At 46.1% G+C, this 24,806-nt stretch overlaps 1 protein-coding gene across 1 annotated transcript in view; it reads right to left on the bottom strand.

The window, feature by feature from the left end:
* Nucleotides 1-24,806, bottom strand: part of MAML3 (mastermind like transcriptional coactivator 3) — a 444,013-nt gene that overhangs the window by 15,103 nt on the left and 404,104 nt on the right. The window contains exons 3-4 of the mRNA XM_047798468.1: nt 9,993-10,238; nt 5,789-5,873 (exon numbers count right to left, since the gene is read on the bottom strand). Of these exons, the coding sequence (XP_047654424.1) occupies nt 5,789-5,873; nt 9,993-10,238 (331 nt within the window). The remainder of the gene's footprint in view (nt 1-5,788; nt 5,874-9,992; nt 10,239-24,806) is intronic.

Raw genomic sequence — 24,806 nt, 5'->3', positions numbered from 1 at the left:
GGGTTTGTCATATGTGGGCTTTGTCATGTTGAGGTAGGTTCCTTCTATGCCCACGTTCTGAAGGGTTTTTATCAGAAATGGGTGTTGGATTTTTGTCAAAGGCTTTTTCTGCATCTATTGAGATGATCATATGGTTTTTATTCTTCAGTTTGTTAATGTGATGTGTCACACTGATTGATTTGCAGATAGTGAAGAGCCCTTACATCCCTGGGATAACTCCCACTTGATCATGATGTACAATCCTTTTAATGTATTGTTGGATTCAGTTTGCTAGTATTTTGTTGAGGATTTTTGCATCTATGTTTATCAATCAGTGAAACTGGCGTGTAGTTTTCTTTTTTTGTGGTATCTTTGTCTGGTTTTGGTATCAGGGTGATGATGGCCTCATTGAAATAGCTCAATTGGACAGACAGATCACTAGAGATGAAACTGAATATGTAATAAAAACACACCCTACACACGAAAGTCCAGGACCAGATGAATTCTACCAAACATACAAAGAAGAACTTATACCCATCCTTCTTAAACTCTTCCAAAAGTTTGAAGAAGTAGGAAGACTCCCAAAGACATTCTATGAAGCCACCATCACCCTAATACCAAAACCAGAAAAAGACAGCACCAAAAAAGAAAATTATAGGCTAATATCTTTCATTGACATAGATGCACAAATTCTCAACAAGAGCCAACCAAATACAACAACATATAAAAAGATCATACCCCATGACCAAGTAGGATTCATCCCAGGTTCACAAGGATGGTGCAACATAAGCAAATCAATTAACGTCGTACACCACATTTAGAAAAGTCAAAAACCACATGATCATCTCAATAGATGCAGAAAAAGCATTTGACAAAGTCCAACATCCATTCATGATAAAGAGTCTTAGCAAAGTGGGTACAGAGGGAACATACCTTAACATAATAAAAGCCATTAATGACTAACCCACAGGCAATATAATACTCAATGGAGAAAAGCTGAAAGCCTTCCTGCTAAAATCTGGAACAAGACAAGGATGTCCACTCTCACCACTTTTATTCAACATAGTATTGGAAGTCCTAGCCACAGCAATCAGACAAACAAAAAAAAATAAAAGGTATCCAAACTGGAAGGGAAGAGGTAAAATTGTCACTCTATGCAGATGACATTATACTATACATAGAAAACCCTAAGGAACTCCACATGAAAACTACTCAAACTGACCAACAAATTCAGCAAGGTAGCGGGATACTAGATTAACATTCTGGAATTGGTTGCATTTCTGTATACTAACAATGAAACATTAGAAAAGGAATATAAAAATACAATTCCTTTTAAAATTGCACCCCCCCAAAATTAAATACCTAAGAATAAACCTGACTAAGGAGGTGAAAGACTTATGTGCTGAGAAGTATAAAACATTACTCAAGGAAATTAAAGAGGATTCAAAGAAATGGAAAGACGTTCCATGCTCTTGGATTGGAAGAGTTAATGTTGTAAAAATGGCCATACTACCCAAAGCAATCTACAGATTCAATGCAATCCCTATCAAATTACCCATCACATTTTTCAAAGAACTACAACAAACAATCCAAACATTTATATGGAACCACAAAAGAACCAGAATTGCCAAAGCAATCCTGAGGAACAAAAAACAAGCAGGAGGCATAACTCTCCCAGACTTCAGACAATATTACAAAGCCACAGTCATCAAGACACTGTGGTACTGGTACTAAAACAGACATACAGACCAATGGAACAGAATAGAGAACCCAGAAATAAACCCAGACACCTATGGTCAATTAATCCTTGACAAAGGAGGCAAGAATATAAACTGGGAAAAAGAGAGTCTCTTCAGTAAGTGGTGCTGGGAAAACTGGACAGCTGCATGTACATAAATGAAACTGGAACACACCCTCACACCACACATGAAAATAAACTCAAAATAGCTTAAAAACCTAAACATAAGACAACACATCATAAAACTCCTAGAAGAGCACATAGGCAAAACATTCTCTGATATCAACCTTACAAATGTTTTCTTAGGTCAGTCTCCCAAGGCAACATAAATAAAAACAAAAATAAACCAGTGGGACCTGATCAAACTTAAAAGCTTTTGCACAGCAAAGGAAGCCATAAAAAAAAAAAGAGAGAGAACTTACAGAATGTGAGAAAATAGTTTCAAATGACGCAGCTGACAAGGGCTTAATCTCTAAAATATAAAAACAATATATACAAACTCAACAACAACAAAAAACAACCCAACTGTAAAATGGGCAGAAGACCTGAATAGATATTTCTCCAAAGAAGATAAACAGATGGCCAAGAGTAACATGAAAAAATGCTTATCACCACTAATTATTAGAGAAATGCAAATCAAAACTATTATGAGGTACCACCTCACACCAGTCAGAATGGCTATCATTGACAAATCAACAAATAACAAATGCTGGAGAGGACGTAGAGAAAAGGGAACCCTCCTACACTGTTGGTGGGAATGTAAATTGGGACAACCAATGTGGAAAACAGTGTGGAGGTACCTCAGAAAACTAAATATAGGCTACCATATGAGCCAGCAATACCACTCCTAGGCAAATATGGGGACCAAACTTTCATTTGAAAAAGACACATGCACCCGTATGTTCATTGCAGCACTGTTCACAATAGCCAAGACATGGAAACAACCAAAATGTTCAATGACCGATGAATGGATTATGAAGATTTTGTACATATATACAACGGAATACTACTCAGCCTTAAAAAAGAACTAATGCCATTTGCAGCAACATGGATGGAACTAGAGACTCTCATACTAATGAAGTAAGTCAGAAATAGACAAATACAATATTATTTCACTTATATTTGGAATCTACAGCCGAAATTAATGTTTTTACAGAAAAGAAACAAATTCATGCACTTGGAGAACAGACTTGTGGTTGCTAAGGGGGAGGGGAGGGAATGGGATGGACGGGGCTTTGGGGTTAGTAGATGTAAACTATTTCATTTGGAGTAGATTAGCAATGAGATCCTGCTATATGGCACAGGGAACTGTATCTAGTTACTTGTGATGGAACATGATGGAGGATAATGTGAAAAAAAGAATGTGTGTATATGTGTGTGTATATGACTGGGTCTCTTTGCTGTATAGCAGAAATTGATAGAACAATGTAAAGCAACTATATACAAAAGAAAAAGTTCAAAGGCATTTAACATATTAACTTATCCTTATCTGATTATTACGTATGTTAAACAGCCTTTTTTTTTCCTTTTTGTCCAACACAGAAATTACTATGAGTCACCATGGTCAAATTCATTTTCTTGTCTGCTGGTTAACATCACAATGTCAAAGAAAAATTTCCATGTTCAAATAGAGACAGTAATACACATTTTTCCTTAAAAGGGTCTGTGTTCTATTTACAAGGAATCTATATTTATGAAAAATAAGCATTTCCCCATATGCATGTGACGTAGCCCAGAGGCACAGGACTTAAGAGAAAGGCAGTCTTTAAAACCTCGAAAAGTGTAGTGGTGAGAGGACCTGTAGGTTCTCAAACGAGTTATTCCTACCATCACTTCTCTGCAAGGATATTTCTTATCTATCAATTTGCTGTTTTCCCAGATACATAGCAATGTGATATCTAAGGTGTTAGTAAAACTTATGCAAATACTAAAGACAGTAAAAAAAAAATTTTTAATTACATCTATCAGCTCAGAAATCCTAAAGTGTCACTAGTTGTTTAGCTTCAGTGTAGCTATACTTTTAGGTTGATGACCTGTGATTTGGGGTCATCAAAAGAAAGGTTCAAAGATGAGAACTTTCAAATTGGCCCCAAACCATTCAGAGTAATGCATAACATAAAGGCGATATTAAACTTTGGTGGGTCCCTTTAGTCCAAAAGTTAATACATGGGCTATGAACCTAGGAAACGCCAGGGACACTAAACCAGGTTTATCTGATTTAATGGTTTTCATTAGTTCATAATGTAAAGTCCCAGTTTCCCCAAGGGTGGCCCCTGGGGGGAACTGGGTAGAGATGCAAATTCTCCAGGCCGGCTCCAGACCGTACTGAATTAGACTCTAGGGATGAGGTCAGGGCAGCTGTGTTTTTAACAAGCTCTGCTGGTGATCTGATGAAGGCTCAAGTCTGAGAATTACTGGTAGAAAGGAGGACTCTGTGTCGACCACAAAAACTACGTGGGCAACAGTGACTACTTCCCACTCTTCCCTGCCCATGACCAAGTAAGAAACGTAACTCTTCAAAGGATAGTGGCACTCCTTGAGCACACAGAACACCTGTGGCCAGCCCAGTTCCCTCTGTCCTTCCCTGTCTGTCTGAAGGGATCTGAAGTGATATAAATGCCCCTGGGATGGGAGGGAGTGGCAGCTGCTCAAACCCCACGATGTCCACAGGCAACTGTCGGGGAGATCTGGATGTGAACTTCAGTGGATTTCAGACTCTTAAACCACAACTCATAGTACACAGAAACAAAGCTGCCCTAATGATGATACACTCTGGTCATTCATTTTCTATTATTTTGCTTTTTTTAGAGCCGCACTTGTGGCATATGGAGGTTCCCAGGTTGGGGTCTAATCGGAGCTACAGCTGCAGGTCTGTGCCAGAGCCATAGCAACCTGGGATCTAAGCCGTGTCTGTGACCTACACCACAACTCACAGCAATGCCGGATCCTTAACCCACTGAGCAAGCCAGGGATCGAGCCCACATCCTCAGGAATACCAGTGGGGCTCTTTACCACCGAGCCACAATGGGAACCTCTTCTGTTCTATAATTTAAAAACCTTGGTTGTGGTCCATTATCGTCACAACCGACTTGGTATTACAACCTGAAGACTGAAAAATGCTACCCTAGATCACAAATTTTTCACCCACAGTCTATGGAAGAGGGTAACACTTGTGAAATGATGTACAACATTTCTATTTATTTAGACATATGCATATTTCTGTGCAAGGGGCTTCATAGCTCCTGACAGATTCTCAAAATGATAGGTAACATTTGAGAAGTTAGGATGCACTGATCTAGGTCCTATTAAAAGGACAGAGGACAGGAGTTAGGATTTCTGCTGCTACATGACCCCTGTTGGCCCCTGAAAACTCCTGGAGATGAGACTGGGGAGGGTCCTCAGGCCCATCTCTCTCTCTTGGAGATGGGAGGGGTTGATATCTGAGTGGACCCCCTACTTTACAAAGCATGGCAACATAGGACAAACAGTTCTCCCACTGCTACTGGGGCCATGATTCAGGATTTCTGCAAACGGCAGCAGGATCAAGACAGTCCAATCAAACTCCAGTTCCCATTTGTCTTTCATGTTCATCAGAGATTGGTGGTTGCTGAAAGCCAGATTCTTCCACCTCAGTTGCTGGAAGTGAGGGCTTTGAGCAGCTGACCTACTAGGATCAGCAAGACAGATGTGGCATAGGGTACCTCCCCCGACCCCGTGGTCACTGAGATGATGATCTAGACTTAAACAAGGTTGACACTAGGGCAGCAAGCACCTGTATGTCTTTATTGGTTGCTAAACCGAGATACTTTTATATCTCTGGTAAAGAATAACTTCTCCAGTCCTATTCCCACAGCTACCCCAACCCCTCCCTGAACCCACCAGGACTTCTAAGGGGCCCAGTGACCAGAAGGCTAAGCCTGGCACTCTGAGTGGTTGGTACCATCAGTTCTTAAACATTTTTAATATTACCTGCACACAAGCACAGCGCCCATGGCATTGTCCCTGGCTCTGCATTCCCTTATCCTTCCCAGTTGGAAGGTCTACAATGGCAAAGGTATGTGGCAGCCTCACCTTGAAACTGGTTGACCTGCTGCACTGGGTATGGATTCCGCTGCTGCTGGAGGTGCTGCCGGGGTAAATGTGGCTGTTGCAGCTGCTAGAACAACAAAGAAAAAGGAGGGTGAGGAGGCGGATGTGAGAGAACATGCAAAGTAAATATCCAGGCTGTTCTGAGGAAGGCAGTTTTCAAAAACCAAACTTTTTATTGAAGGATAACATGCGCATAGGTGAGCGCACAAGCGTACAGCATCCGTGCACACTGGGATGGATTTCCACAGACGAACACACGCCTGAGAACCAGCATCTGGATCAAGACACAGAATGCTGCTAGGAGCTCCTCATGCCCCTTACCCTTCATCTGACATGGGGGGACCACCACCCCAACCTAACAACAGATTCGTTAGGCCTGCTTGTACTTTATATAAGTGGGTTTATTCGGTGTATTCCAGCCTGGCTTTTGGGTCTGGCGTCCTGCATTCATTCCATTTGCAAGCTTCATCCACGTTGATGCCTGCAGTGAGGTTTGTTCCTTCTCACTGCTGAGTACTATTCCCCATAGGAACATAGCATGATTTCTTGACCCCTGCTACTAGGGATGGTTATGTGGGGTGCTTCTCGTTTCTGGCTGTCACAGATACTGCTGCTGTGAACATCCCCAGGGAACATCTGTGGCATTTCTGCTGTGTGGACTTGCTGGCTCATGAGGGATGTGTAGCGAGAGAGGCAGTTCTGACTTTGCTTTTCCAACATCAGCCGTCGTGATTTCCTCGGCATGGTGAGGACTGTGCTCCAACAGACAAGCAATTGATTTTTAATGGCCTAAAAGAGATGCTTTGGGTATGGGAAGATAGGATTCTCAGGGGTTACAGAAAACGCTCCTTTGATTCCCAGGAAGCCACACTGCCTGCAAAATGCAGCTCCGTGAGTCAGATACATGGCATTTACTGTCTTGAGCAAACTGCGTGGGTTTTCATATACACCAGGAGCCAGGAGGCCTGTGTTTTAGCTTTTCTTCTTCCAGTTACGGGGATTTTGCATGGCCACCGCTCTTACCAATACACTGGGAAGGCTATTGTGATCATTGTCATGCTGCATGCGAAAAGAGAGAGGAAATAAGAAAGAGGTAGAAAGAGCAAAGCAAGGGGTTTAGTTCCGAGTCTGCACGACCTTCGGCTTGTCATGCAACCTCCTTCTGCAGCTGCTGAATATTCATTAAGCACCTTTCATCTGCAAGGGCTATAAAAACATACAACAAGGGCCCCGCTCTTTAGAGTGTTCATTATAAAAATAACACACATTGACCACTTCTTAACACATGTGTTTATTTCTATTTTTTCTCTTGTTTTTGTTCCTGGGCAGCTCTATAATTTTCTTTTTCTTTCCTTTTTCTTGACAAGGGCAGCCAGCACTCTGGCAACCAAAGAAAAGAACAGTCTCTGTTCACCCCATTCTGTGGTGTTTTGCACAAAACTGTTGGAATGAATTAATTGTATAGACACAGTGTACACAAGAACCCATGCTAATCTTTTAGGCAGCAACATGAGAGCATTACTGAGAATAAGCTGAGCACTTAAAAGCTGTTCCTCAGCCAAACTTCTCATATTATGTAAGAATTTAACTGTCCCACTTACAACTAGGAGTAAGCCCTGGGGCCGGGGGTGGGCTGTCAGTCAGGAGTCAGGGAGCCTGGGTTCCAGTCCTGGCTCTGATCTCTCTAGCTCTGTGATTTCTGAAAAATATCATCACGGAAGCTCCTTGGTCTCAGTTTCCTCATGTATAAAATAAAGGGACTTTGGCAATATTTCAGATGTAAATTCCAGATCCCGTTGAATGGATGGGAGTTGACACACTCTGTGCGCTTGGAGAACGCATTAAACGTTAATTCACACCTGCTTTCAACCTGCTCTCTTCTGATTTCTAAGTCCACAGAGAACCATTCGAAAGTTCCCAAAGATATGCAAGACCTCCAAACCTTCTGTTCCCCTCAACGTGGCTTGTCAGGAAACCCAAGTGTTCCCAATATGCTGTTTGCAAAACTGAAAGTGTTTGGATACTTTCACAGCCACTGTGGGGCCAAGAAAGTCACCTTGGCATTGATGTGGCCACATTCACTCTCCAAACAAGTGCAGACCTGTAGGCAGCCTGCATCAGTAAGCCCGGTCTCCAGGCACAGGTGAGACGCTACCTCTCCCGGCTTCCCTTTCCGGCTGTTCCCACAGGATGGCTGGCACATGTGGCTGCAGCTCTTCCCTCACATTCCATGACACCAGGGTCACGTGACAGACGCCCACCTATGTGCGTGCAGTTTCCAAAGCATTTTACATACATTCCTCATGAGAGCATTAGTGGAAGGCTGGGGAATGATGAAAACCTTATTTGCAGATGACGAGAGAGGTGGTTTTCCCAAAATCCTACCACAAACAAAAGATGTGACCCAAAGCAAGTTGTTTTTTCCTTGGTCCTTCTTTGGCTTTTGGCACACAGTCGCAAAGGAATTATACTCATTTTTGTCCACTTTCCCATTTCCTTGTCTTTTCCAAGGAACCTGTTGTCTTTTTGTGTCCCAGGCTGTTAACAGTCCAGCCCTCTCACCTCGTGGTCTGTGGGCACCATCCCGTGGCAGTTCTTGCTGCCTCCCTCCCCCTTCCTGGGGTTGGCTGATCTCCCCAGTGGGGACACCCCTGGGCTGGCGCAGCCACAACTGGCCTGGTTACCCGGACTCCCCTCTGAGTCTTGGCCACAGCGCACGCATCAAAGACCATCACGCAAAGTACCAGGCACACCTGAAATGGGATTGGCTTAGGAGAAGCTCTGCAGAGCCCAGCATCCCCTCGGCAGCCCCATTCATCACTGTCTGAGAGAGATTAGTGTGCTTCCTTGTCACGCACCTTATGCAGGGTGAGAGGGATAGAGGTTTGTTTGTACAAGAGCTGCCAGGCGGCTGACTGACCTCGGTAAAAAGGGAGATAATTACACAGCTGTTCGGGAACAAAAGCGAAAACAGGAACATAAGGGATCTGTGCTCAAAGGTACAATTTTTCTATTTGGGGCATGACTGGTGTCCCTTTGAATGGCTGCTCTTGGTAAGTAAGGACCTCAACGTGCCTTGTGTCCTACACAGCATCCTGCTATAGATATGGTGGAGGATGCTAATACAGTTCCCAAATTATGATCCTACCGAGACCATTCTGGAAGGGTAGCCACGGGCCTGGAGCCTTAGAGGACAACCTCAGATCTCCTGTAATAGAAGGGTGAGATGTGCTGGACAGACCCTACAGGAGCCATCAAGGGACCTCCTGTGGACGGCCTCAGGCCTTGTCTGGAATAACACCAAATCAGGCGTGGGCAGCTCGAAAGACAAAGCATGCTGAAATCCAGAGGAGCGGCCGGCAGGGGAGGCTTTCTTTCAAAGCTGGAGGCATTATATGTCAAGGGTGGTCAAAGAGGGCTAAGGTAAAGCTTTCTGTGTGTTAGGCCTTCCTTTAACTCAAAGATTTCCTGAGCTGTTTTCAAAGCTGCTGGGAAATTTCTCAAGTTTGCACCCTTTCTGTGACCCCGGGTTCAGGTTTCCAGGTAGTTCTGTGGGCCCTATTATTCTGCTATTGTTCCTGTTCCATTGTTCATGACCAATTCTGTACAAATTCTCCTCAATCCCGCCTTCTGACAATCTCCTCCAAGAAACAAAGTTCTCTGAATTATTTTCTTTTTTCTTCAGGCCGGAAATATCAGGGTTTATGAAGAAAGTGAGCCAGCCCCCTTCCACTCCTGCCCCCACCCTCATCCCAGGCTGCTAACACAGACCCCTGTGCCAGAGGCCAGAAGAAAAGAGCCAGACTTGAAGAAAGGTCTCTGGCAAATAGGTCTTCAAATGGATGGCTCAAACCTGTCTTTTAAGAACAAACTAATTCATTTAAAGAAAAGGCCTCACTCATTGAAACGTCTAAATCCCGCAGGTTCTAGGGGTTCCCTGGTGGTCTAGCAGTTAGGGTTTGGCCCTTTCACTACTGGGGCCCGGGTTCAACCCCAGTCTGGGAACTGAGATCCCAAGCCGCTGCATGCTGAGGCCAAAAGACTGAAATTCCGCAGGTTTCTCTGTGATCTCGGGGAAATGCTGGATTGTGAACTTCTTGATGAAACACATGAACTGAGACACCCTTAACCAGGTGCCCAATAAATCTGTGCTGAGCGACCGATTCATACCACGGGCGAGTGTTACCTGTTCGGCCAGAATCTGCTGCTGCTGCTGCTGCTGCCTCTGCTCCCGCAGGAACTGTTGCTTCTGCTGCTCCATCAACTGGGCCCGCTGATCAATGAGCATCTGCTTCATGATAGCCGCCGGGGGCTGGCTGCCCAGGAAGCCGGACCCTGTAGGACCGGCTCCGGAGACCAAACCACCCGAGCCTGGGGGCACGGAGGACTGCATGGGGCCCGTGGTCCGGGGAAGCCCGACTGGGTGCTGCTCCTGGGAGGGCAGGAAGAGAAGAGAATGCCGCAATTCCACATTTGAAGGGAAGCACAGGCGAACGCGGTGGGGCAGGTCCTGAGTTGCACGCCTACGGGATCCCAAGGGCCCACACTGCATTTCCATAAAAAGAACCCAGTGGCCCTCAAACCTGGCCTTCGCACAGGGGGCCTGGAGAGCCTACAGGGGAACAGTGTAGAGCATGGCTCTGGGAAATCTGAGACCAGGTCTCGTCTGTTTCTGATGGGACTGGCTAAGGAATAAGAACTGGGTTTTCAGCTGTGTTTTTCTGCCTTCCTCCTAACTCAGGTGGGGCTCATTTTAAGTCTAGAATGAGATGTCCTGACCTTAAATCTTTATCCTTACTGCCTGCCTAGCCAAGAGGGCTTCCTAGCTAGTAGAAGAGACATTTTGTGGCTGTGGCATAGGCTGGCAGCTGCAGCTCCAATTCCACCCCCTAGCCTGGGAACTTTCGTATGCCTCCGAGAAGCCCTAAAAAAGAAAAAAAGAAAAAAAAAATTCCTGCTAGTGAGAACTATTGATGGTAAGAATTAGGAATTTGTGACACTGACCAAAGATATGTAATCTCCCAACATCTTTAAGAACAGAATCGAGTCTCATACGTCTCGAATAATTTAAATGTGGGGGGTTGAACTGGGTCTTGATCCTGTAATTACGTGTCAGTCAAATGATGGAAACTTTTAAGGACTGGCCATTAATGAACAGGAGGTAAAGCGGTAGAGGACTCCTCACACACACACACAGCTCAAATGAATGCTCTGATTGTGCTCAGAGGGGAAGTAACAGCCCAATGGTGTAGCCCATTAGGGAAAAAGAGCTGACGGGGAAAGCAGGTGCATGACCATAAGATTTAGTTTCTTGATGCTTCCTTTCCTTTCATTCTATCAAGCACACCTGGTAACTGGCAATGTACTGTCGAAACATTCTGCAGAAAGATTTCCCTGAATTCATTCATTTCAAATAATTAATCTGAACAAAGAAAAGCTGCCATCTGAGAGGTACAGGAATTAAGTGGGCACACGTGTAAGGACATCCACAGTCATACCATGAGGCACCCTTATGAGATTTAGGTGGTGAGAAATGAATGTGAATAAATCTATATTTATTTAAATTTTTGTATCCAGTTAAATTGGACTTAAAAAAGTTCTTCGGGAGTTCCCGTCGTGGCGCAGTGGTTAACGAATCCGACTAGGAACCATGAGGTTGCGGGTTTGGTCCCTGCCCTTGCTCAGTGGGTTAACGATCCGGCATTGCTGTGAGCTGTGGTGTTGGTCGCAGACGCGGCTCGGATCCTGCGTTGCTGTGGCTCTGGCGTAGGCCGTGGCTACAGCTCCGATTCGACCCCTAGCCTGGGAACCTCCATAGGCCGCGGGAGCAGCCCAATAAATAGCAAAAAGACAAAAAAAAAAAAAGTTCTTCATTGTAAAATCTGGATATTCATTCTTTTTTTTCTACATTGGTTATTATTTCCAGTTATATGGGGTGAAGGAAATTAAGATTATATAGAGGTATGTATGAAATTGACCACCTTAAGTGGATGTTTAAGAGTTAACAAATTTCACATATTATTTATTTATTTTGGGCCACAGTGTGCAGGAGCTTGGGGTGGGATCTCCATTCCCAGACCAGGGGTTGAACCAGGGCCTCAGAGGGGAAAGCACTGAGTCCTAACCCCTAGATGACCAGGAAACTCCCTGTATACTATTTTTATTTGCACTGGCATTTCAATCGTTATTAATGCATTCAACTAGCTTGCTTCGTGAACAAAAGGAATCTTTTTTTTTTTTTTGACTTTTTGCCGTTTCTTGGGCTGCTCCTGCAGCATATGCAGATTCCCAGGCTAGGGGTCCAGTTGGAGCTGTAGCCACCAGCCTACACCAGAGCCACAGCAATGCAGGATCCAAGCCGCATCTGTGATCTACACCACAGCTCACGGCAACGCTGGATCCTTAACCCACTGAGCGAGGCCAGGGATCGAATCCTCAACCTCACGGTTCCCACTTGGATTCGTTAACCACTGAGCCACGGCGGGAACTGTGAACAACGGGAATCTGAACCACCTAGTCTTAAGCTACCCCAAATGAAAAACAGAGTGCAGTCAAACTGAATTTTCATATTTGTCCTCTTTTCGCTTTGCTCCCTCTTCACTGTTGATACAGTGAATCATGCTGATAGTTTCCTCTGAAAACTTAGAGCTATGTCTGCTCTCTGCCTCTCCTAGAGAGACAGCCCTGCATCCGAGGCCCCAAGGCCTGGGTGTGCTGTATCCCCTGCCCTCTGCCATGTGGGGCTCAGCTATTCGTGCCCTTCTTTCCAGCTGGGAGGTACCTAAACTGCATCTTCAGGTGCTCTTCTTCCCTCCCCTACGCCCACCTCCCAAACAAAACAAGCAAAACACCAAACAAAAACCTAGTGCTCCTCTCCTCTGGGAAACAATAGCTCAAGAAGTCCTGGTCCATTAGTGCCGTGGCCCAGGTCACAGGGTAAACGGAAGACCCAGAACTTGCAGAACTGGAACACTGATTTGGGGTTGAATTCAGCACCCATTCCACAGGCACAGGCCTCTCCAGACGATGGGTCCATCATGCCAAGTGTGCACTCAAGAATTGTCTGCTGGAGTTCCCGTCGTGGCGCAATGGTTAACGACTCTGACTAGGAACCATGAGGTTGCGGGTTCGATCCCTGCCCTTGCTCAGTGGGTTAATGATCTGGCATTGCCGTGAGCTGTGGTGTAGGTCGCAGACTTGGCTTGGATCCCGTGTTGCTATGCCTCTGGCATAGGCTGGTGGCTACAGCTCCGATTCGACCCCTAGCCTGGGAACCTTCATATGCCACGGGAGCGGCCCAAGAAATGGCAAAAAGACAAAAAAAAAAAAAAAAAAAAGAAAGAATTGCCTGCAGACTAAATATGTCTCCCATAAGCACACTGTGTTGTTTTTCAAATGTGTGCTATTGCTGAAGTCAAAACTTTGAGTATTTTCTTTGTAGAGACAATTAGAGAGCTACGAAATATTTATGTTCATAAAAAAGACCTTCTACTCAACAATGCCTGCAACTTTATGCTACCCAAAAGTTTACTTCATGACTGACCCCTGCCGAGGGCAAGATATTTCACTCTTTTCTTTCCACCCTAGACTTGCTACCTGTTTTTATCTTACCCTTCCTTCCAATGGGATAAAGCTGTTTCTTGCCACCTCTGGAGACAAATGGTTGACTGAGCTAACGCTTTAACAAGCGGAGTCACAACAGAGGTATAGGTAATTAGCCAATCAGCAAAAACACAGTTATATGGGTTTTTTTCCTGTGTACTTCAGTATATTTGATATTTTCCAATTTTGATAAGGAGGAGAGAGCAGGAAAGAAAATGAGACCCAAGGGAAGATCTGGTTTTCTTCAGCCTGATTTTATGAGAGGCCTGGCCTGGGCTGGCCCTGTTTATCTTTGTGCACTTTGAGAGATTCTGGTCCTGTGAGACCTGTGAGCTTGCCTGGGAGCGGCAGGTAGCGATGTGTGGCCTCCCCAGCCTTCTCTGCACCAGAAAGAAAGATCAAGGCAAACGAAGTCAGGATATAGCATCATCTAAGCACTTCTGGCCCCTGTCTTCCTGGACCAAAAAGAAATCCCCCACTTTCTGAAAGTTCACTTTACACCACTTTGCCCGACACTGGTACCTGTTTTGCTAACCAAAAGACCTCTGAAGAGGACTTCTGCTTTTATGAAAAAAAGGTGAAAATTTAATAGTGTTCGGTGTTTGTTTTGCAGAGAATGATTACAGAGGCAGCTGGCAGTCCCAGCAGCAGGAGTGGCGCCACCAGGCTCCTTCTCCAGGAACTACACTCGGCATCTCAGCATCAAGCTGCCAGAGCTTTGGATTGTGTGAGAGCATCTGCCCTTTATTTATTTTGCGCATTCTTAGCAAGACGTGTCCTAAGGCACTTGCCTCTTCTTGGCTTTAAGCCATTCCGGCTTAGGAAAGGTTTCACAGGAATGCTCTGCGTTCACATGGGGGCCCCAGGGTTGGGGAAGGAGACCTGTACCTGAAAAGCATGGTGGGGGAAATACCTTCCCAAAGTGATAGTCTGCTTACTGCTTCCCTGGATTATGTATTTCCCCAAATGATTCCCACCCAAAAGTTTTGCCTTCAGATTTCTCACTGAAGACCTTTAGACAAGGGCCATGTACTTATTTATTTGTCTTTTTGCCTTTTCTAGGGCCGCGCCCGAGGCATATGGAGGTTCCCAGGCTAGGGGTCAAATCGGAGCCAGAGCCACAGCAACGTGGGATCCGAGCCGCATCTGTGACCCACACCACAGCTCACAGCAACACCGGATCCTTAACCCACTGAGCAATGCCAGGGATCAAACCTGCAACCTCATGGTTCCTAGTCAGAGTCGTTAACCACTGAGTCATGACGGGGACTCCTGGGCTATGTACATTTTTAAAAGGACCACCCTTGATGTGCAACATCCGTGAGCCTAGGTTGATCCAGCTGTAGGACTTCCCCAACCAGCTCTGCTGCTTCAACAGCAGTGACACCTAGAGCCCCAGGCTCAGGGGTGTACACCGAGTGCAAAGACGCATGCACCGAGTGACTCACCTTACAAATTGAGCTGGTGAGGCCATTAGCTGTTTCATATGACATGGTGGCTTTTAACCTCCAGTCTGAGAAGGCTTAATGAGCAATAGTCTGGAGAATTTCAGGATTTCAAGCCACTGCTCTTGTTTCTAAGGAGGACACACACTGGGTGTGCAATTAGAGAAAAACCAGGCTGAGCTTTCGTCACCAGAAATGTAATGCCTTGAAGCCAAATGATGCAGTATTTTTAGTTTTAATTACTAGCTTGTTCTCCACTCCACCCCCGGCCCAACGACCTCCCTTGCCTTCTACCCAGAATCTTAATTCCGTCTCTTCCCCTCAGAAATCCAATTGAATACATAGATCTTCATTACTCCCCAAAGCTCTCATGCTCCACTAAAATAAAGGGGGGGGGGGGATCAAAACCAATGAACCTATTTTACGTATCTTCTCCTCCAGGGAAAAGATCCCAGCAATTTTCTAAGGGCTGGAGAGAGGTAGGAGGTGTAAAAAACACCCCACCTTCCACAAAGAGGCAGTTTTCTACTTCAAAAAAACAGCTGTGGTAAAAATATCTCTCAAGAGCAGCCAGCTGTTTATTTATAAATCTGTGCGTAGGGAAGCTTTATTTCTCTTATGTGTTTTCAAGAACATGCAGAGTATTTGGGTGAGAAGGGCCGGGGTTGCTGGCGGCGAACCAACGATGACTAGCTCCTTGGGGATGGAGGGCGGCGGGGGACGGCAAAAGGCGGCCGGCGGGGATGAGAGGGTGCCCGGACTTTGCGAAGTGGCTGGAGGCAGCCTAGGGCTTCAGTCTTTTTTCAGGTGTTCTCCTCCGGCAAGAACGCAGCTGCTGTTCTCCTCCTGCCCCAGCAGATGGTGGTGTCAGCCCGGCCCTCGCTGCCAGCCCGCCTGCTCCGCCCGCTCCGCCCGCGCGGCGTGTCCCCCACCCCCAGCTTGCAGATGGCTTAATCATGACTCGCCTTCCTCCCCCACCCCGTCCCCCCGCCCCGCGCGTCTGGGCTAACGCTGCGAGCGTGGAGCCAGGCAGTCAAGTGTTACTGCGTACAGCAGGTAGCCTGGCAACTGAGAGCATAATATCGAGCAGATGGTGTTCGCATGGCGTGATGGACATCACACACGACAGCCTGAGACAATCCAGGAATTCCCTGGTGACTGGAGGCCCTCTTTACACAAAATGAGTTCTCTCTCCATTGCCCTGTATCTCTGGGGTTATCTCCCCCCACCCCCATCTCCGACTGACACTGAACTGGTTTCTTATTACCGACTTTGCTTCCAGCCCGAGGAGAGCGAGATCTCACGTGGGGGGTGGGGGAAGCCGTGGAAGGAAACGGAAGGGCCGGGAGCGGGAGGACGTGATGGGGACGGTGGCGACCCGAGACGGGAGGGAGAGCGGTGCACCCCAGGCCCCGGGGCCGGCTGGCCGAGAGGGACGGGCTTCCTCGCAGCCCGAGCTGCACTAAGCCGGCGCGGGGAGGCGAGCCTGGGCTCAATGTCTTTGCCACCGCAGGGCCTGCAAACTGCCTCAATGAAATTTAGGATTTTACTTAAAAAGTCCCCTGGGGCGTAATTTAGCCTCTCAACTCGAGCCCGTAAGCTTACAAGTCCTTAGAGGACTCTAAGAAGTCAGGAGTGTGGCCCGTGCGCCCCCGGCCGGCCTGAAGATGACTCTCCGCGCAGGCGTCCTTAACAAAGAAACCGACGCGGCGGTCTGGGCGCTGGCGGGGGCGGCGCGGGGGGCCGGGGGGTCTTCCGCCCAGGGCCCCCAGGAACTCCGCCCTGCTCTGCAGCCGGTGTGGCAGCTGAGCGCCCCAGGGGCGCCGTGCCTGCCCCATCCCCGTCCCGCCAGGCCGTGTGTGCCAGCCGCCTGGAAGGAAGTGGGAGCAGAGGGCTTGGGGGCTGCTAGGAGAGTTGTTCACCAGTAGGAAAATGTAAAATCAATGGATACACAAAAAGCATGCCCCAGAAAACAATTCTGGGCTTTTCACACACTGAAGTGGATCAACTCATTAAAAAAAAAATTTTTTTCCCAGCCCAAACGGAATTTTGCCTAGATTCTATACTTCAAGACATTTCTATGTCCAAGCTCACACTTTGGGGGCTTTCTCCTGCAAAGGCACTGTTCAAGTTTTAAGCTTCAGAAGGACGAAGTATTTTCAAAGGTGGAAGCTGACGTTTCACACAGAACATCACTTGCCGGGAAAGAGTTCAGCGGTTTCAGGGCAGAGAACCCACATTCCCCAGGAGGCTGTGCGGAGGCATCTGGCTGTGTCTCCCAGGGGCTCAAGGGTGGGGAACTGGCACTAGGAGGCTCCAGGACCCATTTGATGTCTCTGTCTCAATCTCCACCTTCTCAAATGAAAATCACATCCATAGGACTCCTCCCTTAGCAAGAGAAACTTTGAAAGAGCTGTAGAGAGAAAGTGCTAAGAAGATGCTCAGGAAGGTGCTGAAACCTTTCCCACCTCCAGTGTGGGCTGCTGGGAAACCATGATGGGCTAAATCCGGGCTTCTCAAAGTGTGGTTCCAGAACTGGCACCATTAGCATCACCTGAGAGCTTGTTAGAAATGCAGATTCTCAGGCGGGGGGGCAGGCCTCCTGAATCAGAGCCCCTGGGAACAGTTTAACACGCCCTCTGAGAATTACCACACCCACATTTTAAGAAACACCTGGGCAAATAATCCTGGTTTATAGGCACAAACTGCATTCTGGGGCTTGAGCACTCTCTGTGCCCTGACTGGATTGCAAGCCCTGCATTTTCAAGAGCAATTCAGGGTGCTGCGTTTCTTAGGTTTCTATTGAAAATTCTTCTGCATTTGGAACAAAACTCAAAATTTCCGAGGGCAGCTCAGGCAATGTAAACCCAAGAGTTCTGAAAGGAGCTTATGGTGCCATGATTCTTCCAGAAAGGTCAGTGGTCCTGCATCTCTGCTGTGGAGGCTGCAGAGCAGCCAGGATTGAGAAAGGGTGAGGCCAGTTAAACTTCCTTGCTCAGGGAAGAAGCATCAAACAACTAGACTTCTTGGCCCCCGGTCTGGTATAAGGTAGGAAAGCTATGATTTGAAGAAAGTCCCCTCTTCAAACTTGAAGACCAGAAGCAACAATGGAAGATAGCTAACACTTGGGGCACCTACTGTATGCAAAACACTCAGCTCAGTGTTTTCATCCGCGTAAACTCTTTTTTTTTTTTTTTTTTTGCCTTTTAGGGCTGACCCGTGGCATATGGAGGGTCCCAGGCTTGGCATCTAATCGGAGCTACAGCTGCTGGCCTACGCCATAGCCACAGCAACGCAGGATCCAAGCCACATCTGCCACCTACACCACATCTCACAGCAATGCCAGATCCTTAACCCATTGAGCTAGGCCAGGGATTGAACCCGCAACCCCATGGTTCCTAGTCAAATTCATTTCCATTGCACCACAACTGGAACTCCATGCGTAAACTCATTTTGATGATTTAAAAAAAGTCCCAGTCTCTGAGAGGTGAAGTAACTTGTCTGATGTCCCACAGCTGATGGTGGTCTTTGGGCTTCTGACTTTTCCACTGACCAGAACATGCAGCTGGTCTAAACTGAGCAGACCACCCAAGAGGACTCAGGAGTAATGAGAAATGGGAGAGGGGTGGGGGTAGAGAGGAATGAGCATAGAATGAAAAGGTAGAAACTCTATTGGGATCAAAGGATGCAGCTGAAAGAGCACAAAAATATACATCATTTTTTATATGTTGCCTGATACCCAAAATTAGGATGCCTTTGTGGCATCAACTTCGACATTTAAAGAAAGGGCATAAGATTAGACCATTCAACCAGAAATGGAAAGAAAAATCAAAATAAAATAAAACCTTAGAATTCTCTTTGAAGTCGATCAAGTATCAGGGCAGAAACGTGGTTTCAGGATGGTGGTTTCTTTTGCAGAAAGGGTTTTCTTTGCCCTTGTCCAGAATAATTTCTCACTGTGGGTTTGGAGAGTTGCTTATGATAAATTCATAGCAGAGCCCCAATAGGGCTTTCATATAAACCCCTCTGTTTCAGCAGATTAATGAAGAAGTTAGGATTAAAAAGTTTGTTTTATGATATGTGGTGTTTGTGTCCCCAAGACGACCGGATTTTGAAGCAGTTTACTAATTTAGGAAGCCTATTACTGAAAGGGCAGTAACTTGGGGCCCACGCCAAGTCTGCTAATGGGTTTAGGAAAAGTTCTTTTTTTTTTTTTGGTCTTTCTGTCTTTTTTGTAGGGCTGCACCTGTGGCACAAGGAGCTTCTTAGGCTAGGGGTCCAATCAGAGCTGTAGCCACTGGCCTACACCACAGCCACAGCAACTCGGGATCCGAGCTGCGTTTGTGACCCACAACACAGCTCACGGCAACACTGTAAGCCTTAATCCACTGAACGAGGCTAGGGATTGAACCCGCGTCCTCATGGATGCTAGTCAGGTTTGCTAACTGCTGAGCCATGATGCAAACTCCTGGTTTAGGAAAGTTCTTTGTTCAGCCTCTAAGAAGGAGCAGTTTATTTACATTGAGGGGACCCCACAGACCTGGGTAGAAACTCAGGTCCATCGAGGGTCCATTGACTGGCACACCCTGACCGCACAGCACACAGCTTATTCTTTGTACTGTCATTGCTGCGACATCTTGATCATGCAGCTTTAGAAAGTCAGGGTGGGAGACGTTCTGTGTCCTCTGGTTCTGTCTGCCCTCCCAGGATAATGAGGACTAAGACTATAAGCTTGGCTTTTCTCTCTAGGTTCTCAGTGAGAAGGATGGTATTTTGACTCAGACTTTTGACTCTTTAACAAACGCATGTTTTGCTGACTTTGTCCTCCCGATCACTGGAAAAAGTCAAAAATACTGTCTAAAAGTATTTTTAAAAAGGCAATATTCATTTTTAACACCTGCAGGCAACCCTGCTAATATTTTGGTGTGCTTTGGGGTTTCTTCTCGGCTCCCTGACCTGCAGCAATATGTCTTCCATGATATATTACTGATCTAGATCATGGTAGATGACTGTACCACTGCTTCTTACTAAGTACACAGGAGAGATAGAAAGTTCCAGTTTTCCAAATGCTTATAAGCAGTGATCTTCTGGTAGGATAGTATCCTTTTGGCAACATTCCTGCAAGCTCTATAGGTTTTGTTATGAGTCTTCCAGCATCAGCACAGAGCCAGGTCCACAGGTGCAACAGAATAAATATTTGCGGAACTGAACTAATTGTCTATGATGAACTGTAGCCTGGACCAATATGATGTGTGACTGGAGAGGAGGAAAAAAGATAACCCTGTAATGGCCTGCTTCTCGGGGCTACCAGAGCATCCACTGAAGATGAAAGAAAGGGTTAAAGGGGGCCATCCAGAGCGAAGATGGGACAGTGCCATCAGCCACAGGAAGGCCAGGTTTTCAAGGACTGACTTGGGGTAAGAACAACAAAAATACCATTTGTCCTTATCAGTGCTTTGAACATAGGGTACCATAGCATAGGTCTGTCCAGTGGAAACACAACTTTGAGAATTATGCTTTTCCTCTGCCTTTGATGTAAATTATAGAGTCCTTTTGATCCCTTTGTTGTGATTAATTTGACCACCAAAGCAACTCTAAATTGGTTAAAAGTTCATTAGTGTGCAACAATAGGAGCTTGATTGAATAAATTATGGAACATCCATACCATGAATACTGGGCAGCCAATAAAAATCATTCCTTCTCAGATCATCTAATTACATATAAAACCAAACTTACAATATATAGTTAAGAGTGGAAGGAGAAGCAGTTGCTAAAACTGAATAATCAGGTTATATGAAGATTCTAAGTGACTTTTATTTTCACATTCTTTCAAATTTTCTATTATGAGCACACTACTTCAATATTAAATATTAAGTTTCATGCTCTAAAAAAGAAAGTCTTTCAACTGACAACAAAAGGAAGAAAAGAAAAAGGGTCTATTTGCTTGTTTCCAAGGAATGTACAATTCTGTTGAGGGGTGAGACTCCTGAGCTGCTCACGGCATCTTTGAAGAGGAAACAGCACAAGCTATGTCCCTGGGCCTTCTACCAGGAGGACCAGAGCCTGAGGACCTGGTGCTCGAAGCACCTGACTGTGCTTGGGGAGGGGACTGAGGTTCCCAGAGGACAGGGTGTCTGGGAATGGCTCCGGGAGCCAAGAGGACAATGGTTTCTAGGGCAGAGGGACAGAGTGGTCCAAGACCTGAATACGTCATGCCCCCGAAACTCCATTTCTAAGGACTCATCTGCTGCAAATATTCATAGCATTGTGCAAAGATTTATCTTATATAGCCTGAATGATTTCGAGTAGCAAAAGAAAGAAAGAAAGAAAGAAACAACTTAAATGGCCAACATTTACAAGAGTCATTAAACTACAACTCAACCCATCCTCACCGCCTCCCCCCTCAACCCCAAACCTCACTAAGAATATTTAGGCTAAACAGAGCAGGAAAGGAATGTAGTGAGTTTGGGAGGGGCTCTGGGTGTGTCTTGGACTATTTGCACTAGAGCCTACCTCACACTCCTGAGAGTGTGACAGACATCCTTAACCGGCATTCTTCCTGTCAAGACCTGGACGTGGCGTGAACTTGAACCCGCCGGGTCTGGCTACAAGTTCAACAGCTAGGCCAGCTTTCTTTGGGGTACCATCCTGCTCTCTGAAGTTCTTCTCCATTCCAGGCTGGAAACCATAGAGCACGGCCAAAACCAGCCCAACCTTTAGAGCCCAAGAACTCAAGAGATGAGTGAAAACTGTCCTTAGCCTCCACAGGCTATCTCCTCTGTGGGGCTGTAAGAAAATCCAGCCCAGGGTCTATGAGACACCCCCCACCCCCCCGCCAAAGGAGGAATGGCACCTGCCTGCCTCCAAGTGGCCACTGTCCCTATGCATGGACTGCAGATGGTTTGTCACCTGCTCCAGAAACTAGGGCTTTTACCCATATGTCTGCTGCCTTTGATTCCTTGATTTAAAAATCAAGAAGGGGAAAAAGGAGTTTTGATTTGTCTTCGGCAGTGCTGCCAGAGTTTTTCTCCCGAGCTACTCTTCCCCCACACCGACCCTTTCTCCTGCCTTGCGCCCCGGGCCCCCCACCCGGTTTCTGATGAAGTCATCACAGCAAAGATTGCATAACTGCTGCAGAGGCCTATCTTGTGTTATACTGGGAGCCAGGCCAATGTTTCCATTTATAGACAAGAGCACCACCACACTGCCAAATGGAGCTCTCTGCTGCAACCTCTCCAAGACAGGCAGGAGGAAGCGGGCAGCGAGCTAGAGGGTAGGCTGTGGAGAGAAGGCCCGGGGGTGCCCTCCATTGTCTCTGAGGCCTTGGGCAGGTGGCTCAGAGATGCTGGGACCAATGCCCGGAAGAGCCTCTGGTACAAAGCAGCCCCCTGGACTCCCCCATCTCCAGGAGACACCCTGGGAGGGAGGGTCTGTGTCAGCCCGCCCACCCTGCTGGCTGAACCTGCATGTGGGCAAACCAGGTGTGATGACGGCAAGGCTCTGAGGGGAGGGCAGCCCTTGCCATGCCCCTGAGAGCAGAGCCAGGCCAGCTGTCATGGTGTCACGGAGGGGTGACAGGGGGCCAGGACTCAGGGGAGGGCATGAAAAAGGAGAGAAAAAGAGGAGTAACATTTAGAAATCTGGGGTTGGTACTTTGCACACTTAGAGATTTGGGCTGAGAACCACATTCTTAGAGGAAGCAAGTCTCTAGGAGAAGGGCTCACCTGGGGTCAGGAAGGGCTGGTGGGCAGGAGGATGGGGGGCATCGGATCCTACATCCACAATGACCCTTGAGTTGAGATTTTTAGATATATTCTCCACACGATGTTTTATGTGGGGTCATTGAGAAACCCTGATACAATTGAAAGGTATCTCCTATTTTACAGCTTTAAGTGGTGCCCTGTAACTAGATCACACTCCTCTAAGTCTGCTATAGGTTAATATTCTTCATAACTCTTGTATTTATCTTGTGAATTAGGTATAAGTATACCACACTGTATTTTAAAAAATAGGGTTCCCGTCGTGGCGCAGCAGAAACAAATCCGACTAGGAACCATGAAGTTTCGGGTTTGATCCCTGGTCTCACTCAGGTTAAGGATCCGGCATTGCCATGAGCTGTGGTGTAGGTCACAGATGCAGCTTGGATCTGGCATTGTGTGGCTGTGGCGTAGATTGGCAGCAACAGCTCCGATTGGACCCCTAGCCTGGGAACCTCCATATGCTGCAGGTGCAGCCCTAAAAAGGACACGAGACAAAAAAAATAAAAATAAATAAAATAAAAATAAACATTATCTTTTCTTTTAACCTTATTGGCATTTCTTTTTTTTTTTTTATGGCCATATCTGTAGTATATGGAAGTGACCTGAGCCACTGAAGTTGGATTCTTAACCCACTGTGCCACAGCAGAAACTCCCTGGAATTTCTTCTTTTTGTAAAACATACCAGGTGACTCCAAAAAATAGAAGCGGCCCCAGGTCTTTTGTTAACCCTGAGTTGGTGACAAACTGGCATAAAAATAGTCTTAGGAGAAGTATAGGCCTCAAAGGGAGTTTCACTTATTCACTCGTGTCTCGGTGAGCACAGCTCCTGATCCATCTCCCCCCCCCACCCCACCCCAGTAACCTGGATAAAGGAATTTGGAAGCAATTAGAAATCATCCTTTCCACAGATCTTTAACTTTTCACTCATTTTACCTGAACTTCTCTCAGGTAGCAGCATGATTCAACAGTGCTTGGCATATGGCAAGTGCTCATAAGTATTTGCAATCATGATCACAATGTTGATAACGAGGAATTAGAAGATGTTCAACATCACTCATCATTAGAGAAATGCAAATCAAAACCACTCTGAGGTACTACCTTACACCAGCCAGAATGGCCATCCTCAAAACGTCTACAAACAATAAGTGCTACAGAGGGCGTGGAGAAAAAGGAACCCTAGTACACTGTTGGTGGGATTGTACATTGGTGCAACCACTGTGGAAAGCAGTATGGACATGCCTCAGACAACCAAAAATAGAACTACCATTTGATCCAGCCATCCCACTCCTGGGCATTTATCCAGAGAAAACCACGACTCACAAAGACACATGTACTCCAATGTTCATTGCAGCACTATTTACAATAGCCAAGACATGGAAACAACCTAAATGTCCATTGACAGAGGAGTGGATCCAGAAGATGGGGTACATATACACAATGGAATATTACTCAGCCATTAAAAAGAATGAAATACCAGCATTCTTAGCAACATGGATAGACCTAGAAACTATCATGCTAAGTGAAGTCAGCCATACGATGAGATACCAACATCAAATGCTTTCGCTGACATGTGGAATCTGAAAAAAGGACACAATGAACTTCTTTGCAGAACAGATGCTGATGCACAGACATTGAAAAACTTAGGGTCTCTGGAGGAGACAGTTTGGGGGTGGGGGGATGTGCTTGGGCTGTGGGATGGAAATCCTGTGAAATCAGATTGTTATGATCATTACACAACTACAGATGTGATAAATTCATTTGAGAAATAAAGAAAATAAAATAACTACAGCATTATTACCCTTAAAAAAAAAAAAAGACACATGTACTCCAATGTTCATTGCAGCACTATATACAATAGCCAAGTCATGGAAACAACCTAAATGTCCATTGACAGAGGAGTGGATCAAGAAGATGTGGTACATATACACAATGGAATATTACTCAGCCATTAAAAGGAACGAAATACCGGCATTTTTAGCAACATGGATGGACCTAGAAATTATCATGCTAAGTGAAGCTAGTCACACAGTGAGACACCAACATCAAATGCTATCACTTACATGTGGAATTCAAAAAAAGGACACAATGAACTTCTTTGCAGAACAGATAATGACTCGTACACTTTGAAAAACTTAAGGTTTCCAAAGGAGACAGGTTAGGGGATGGGGGGAGGGACTAGGGGGATGTGCTGGG

This window comes from Phacochoerus africanus, chromosome 10, assembly GCF_016906955.1.
Source record: "Phacochoerus africanus isolate WHEZ1 chromosome 10, ROS_Pafr_v1, whole genome shotgun sequence".
Classification (NCBI taxonomy): domain Eukaryota; kingdom Metazoa; phylum Chordata; class Mammalia; order Artiodactyla; family Suidae; genus Phacochoerus; species Phacochoerus africanus.
Note: the sequence above shows the minus strand (reverse complement) of the source record. Positions and strands in the feature narration are given on the sequence as shown.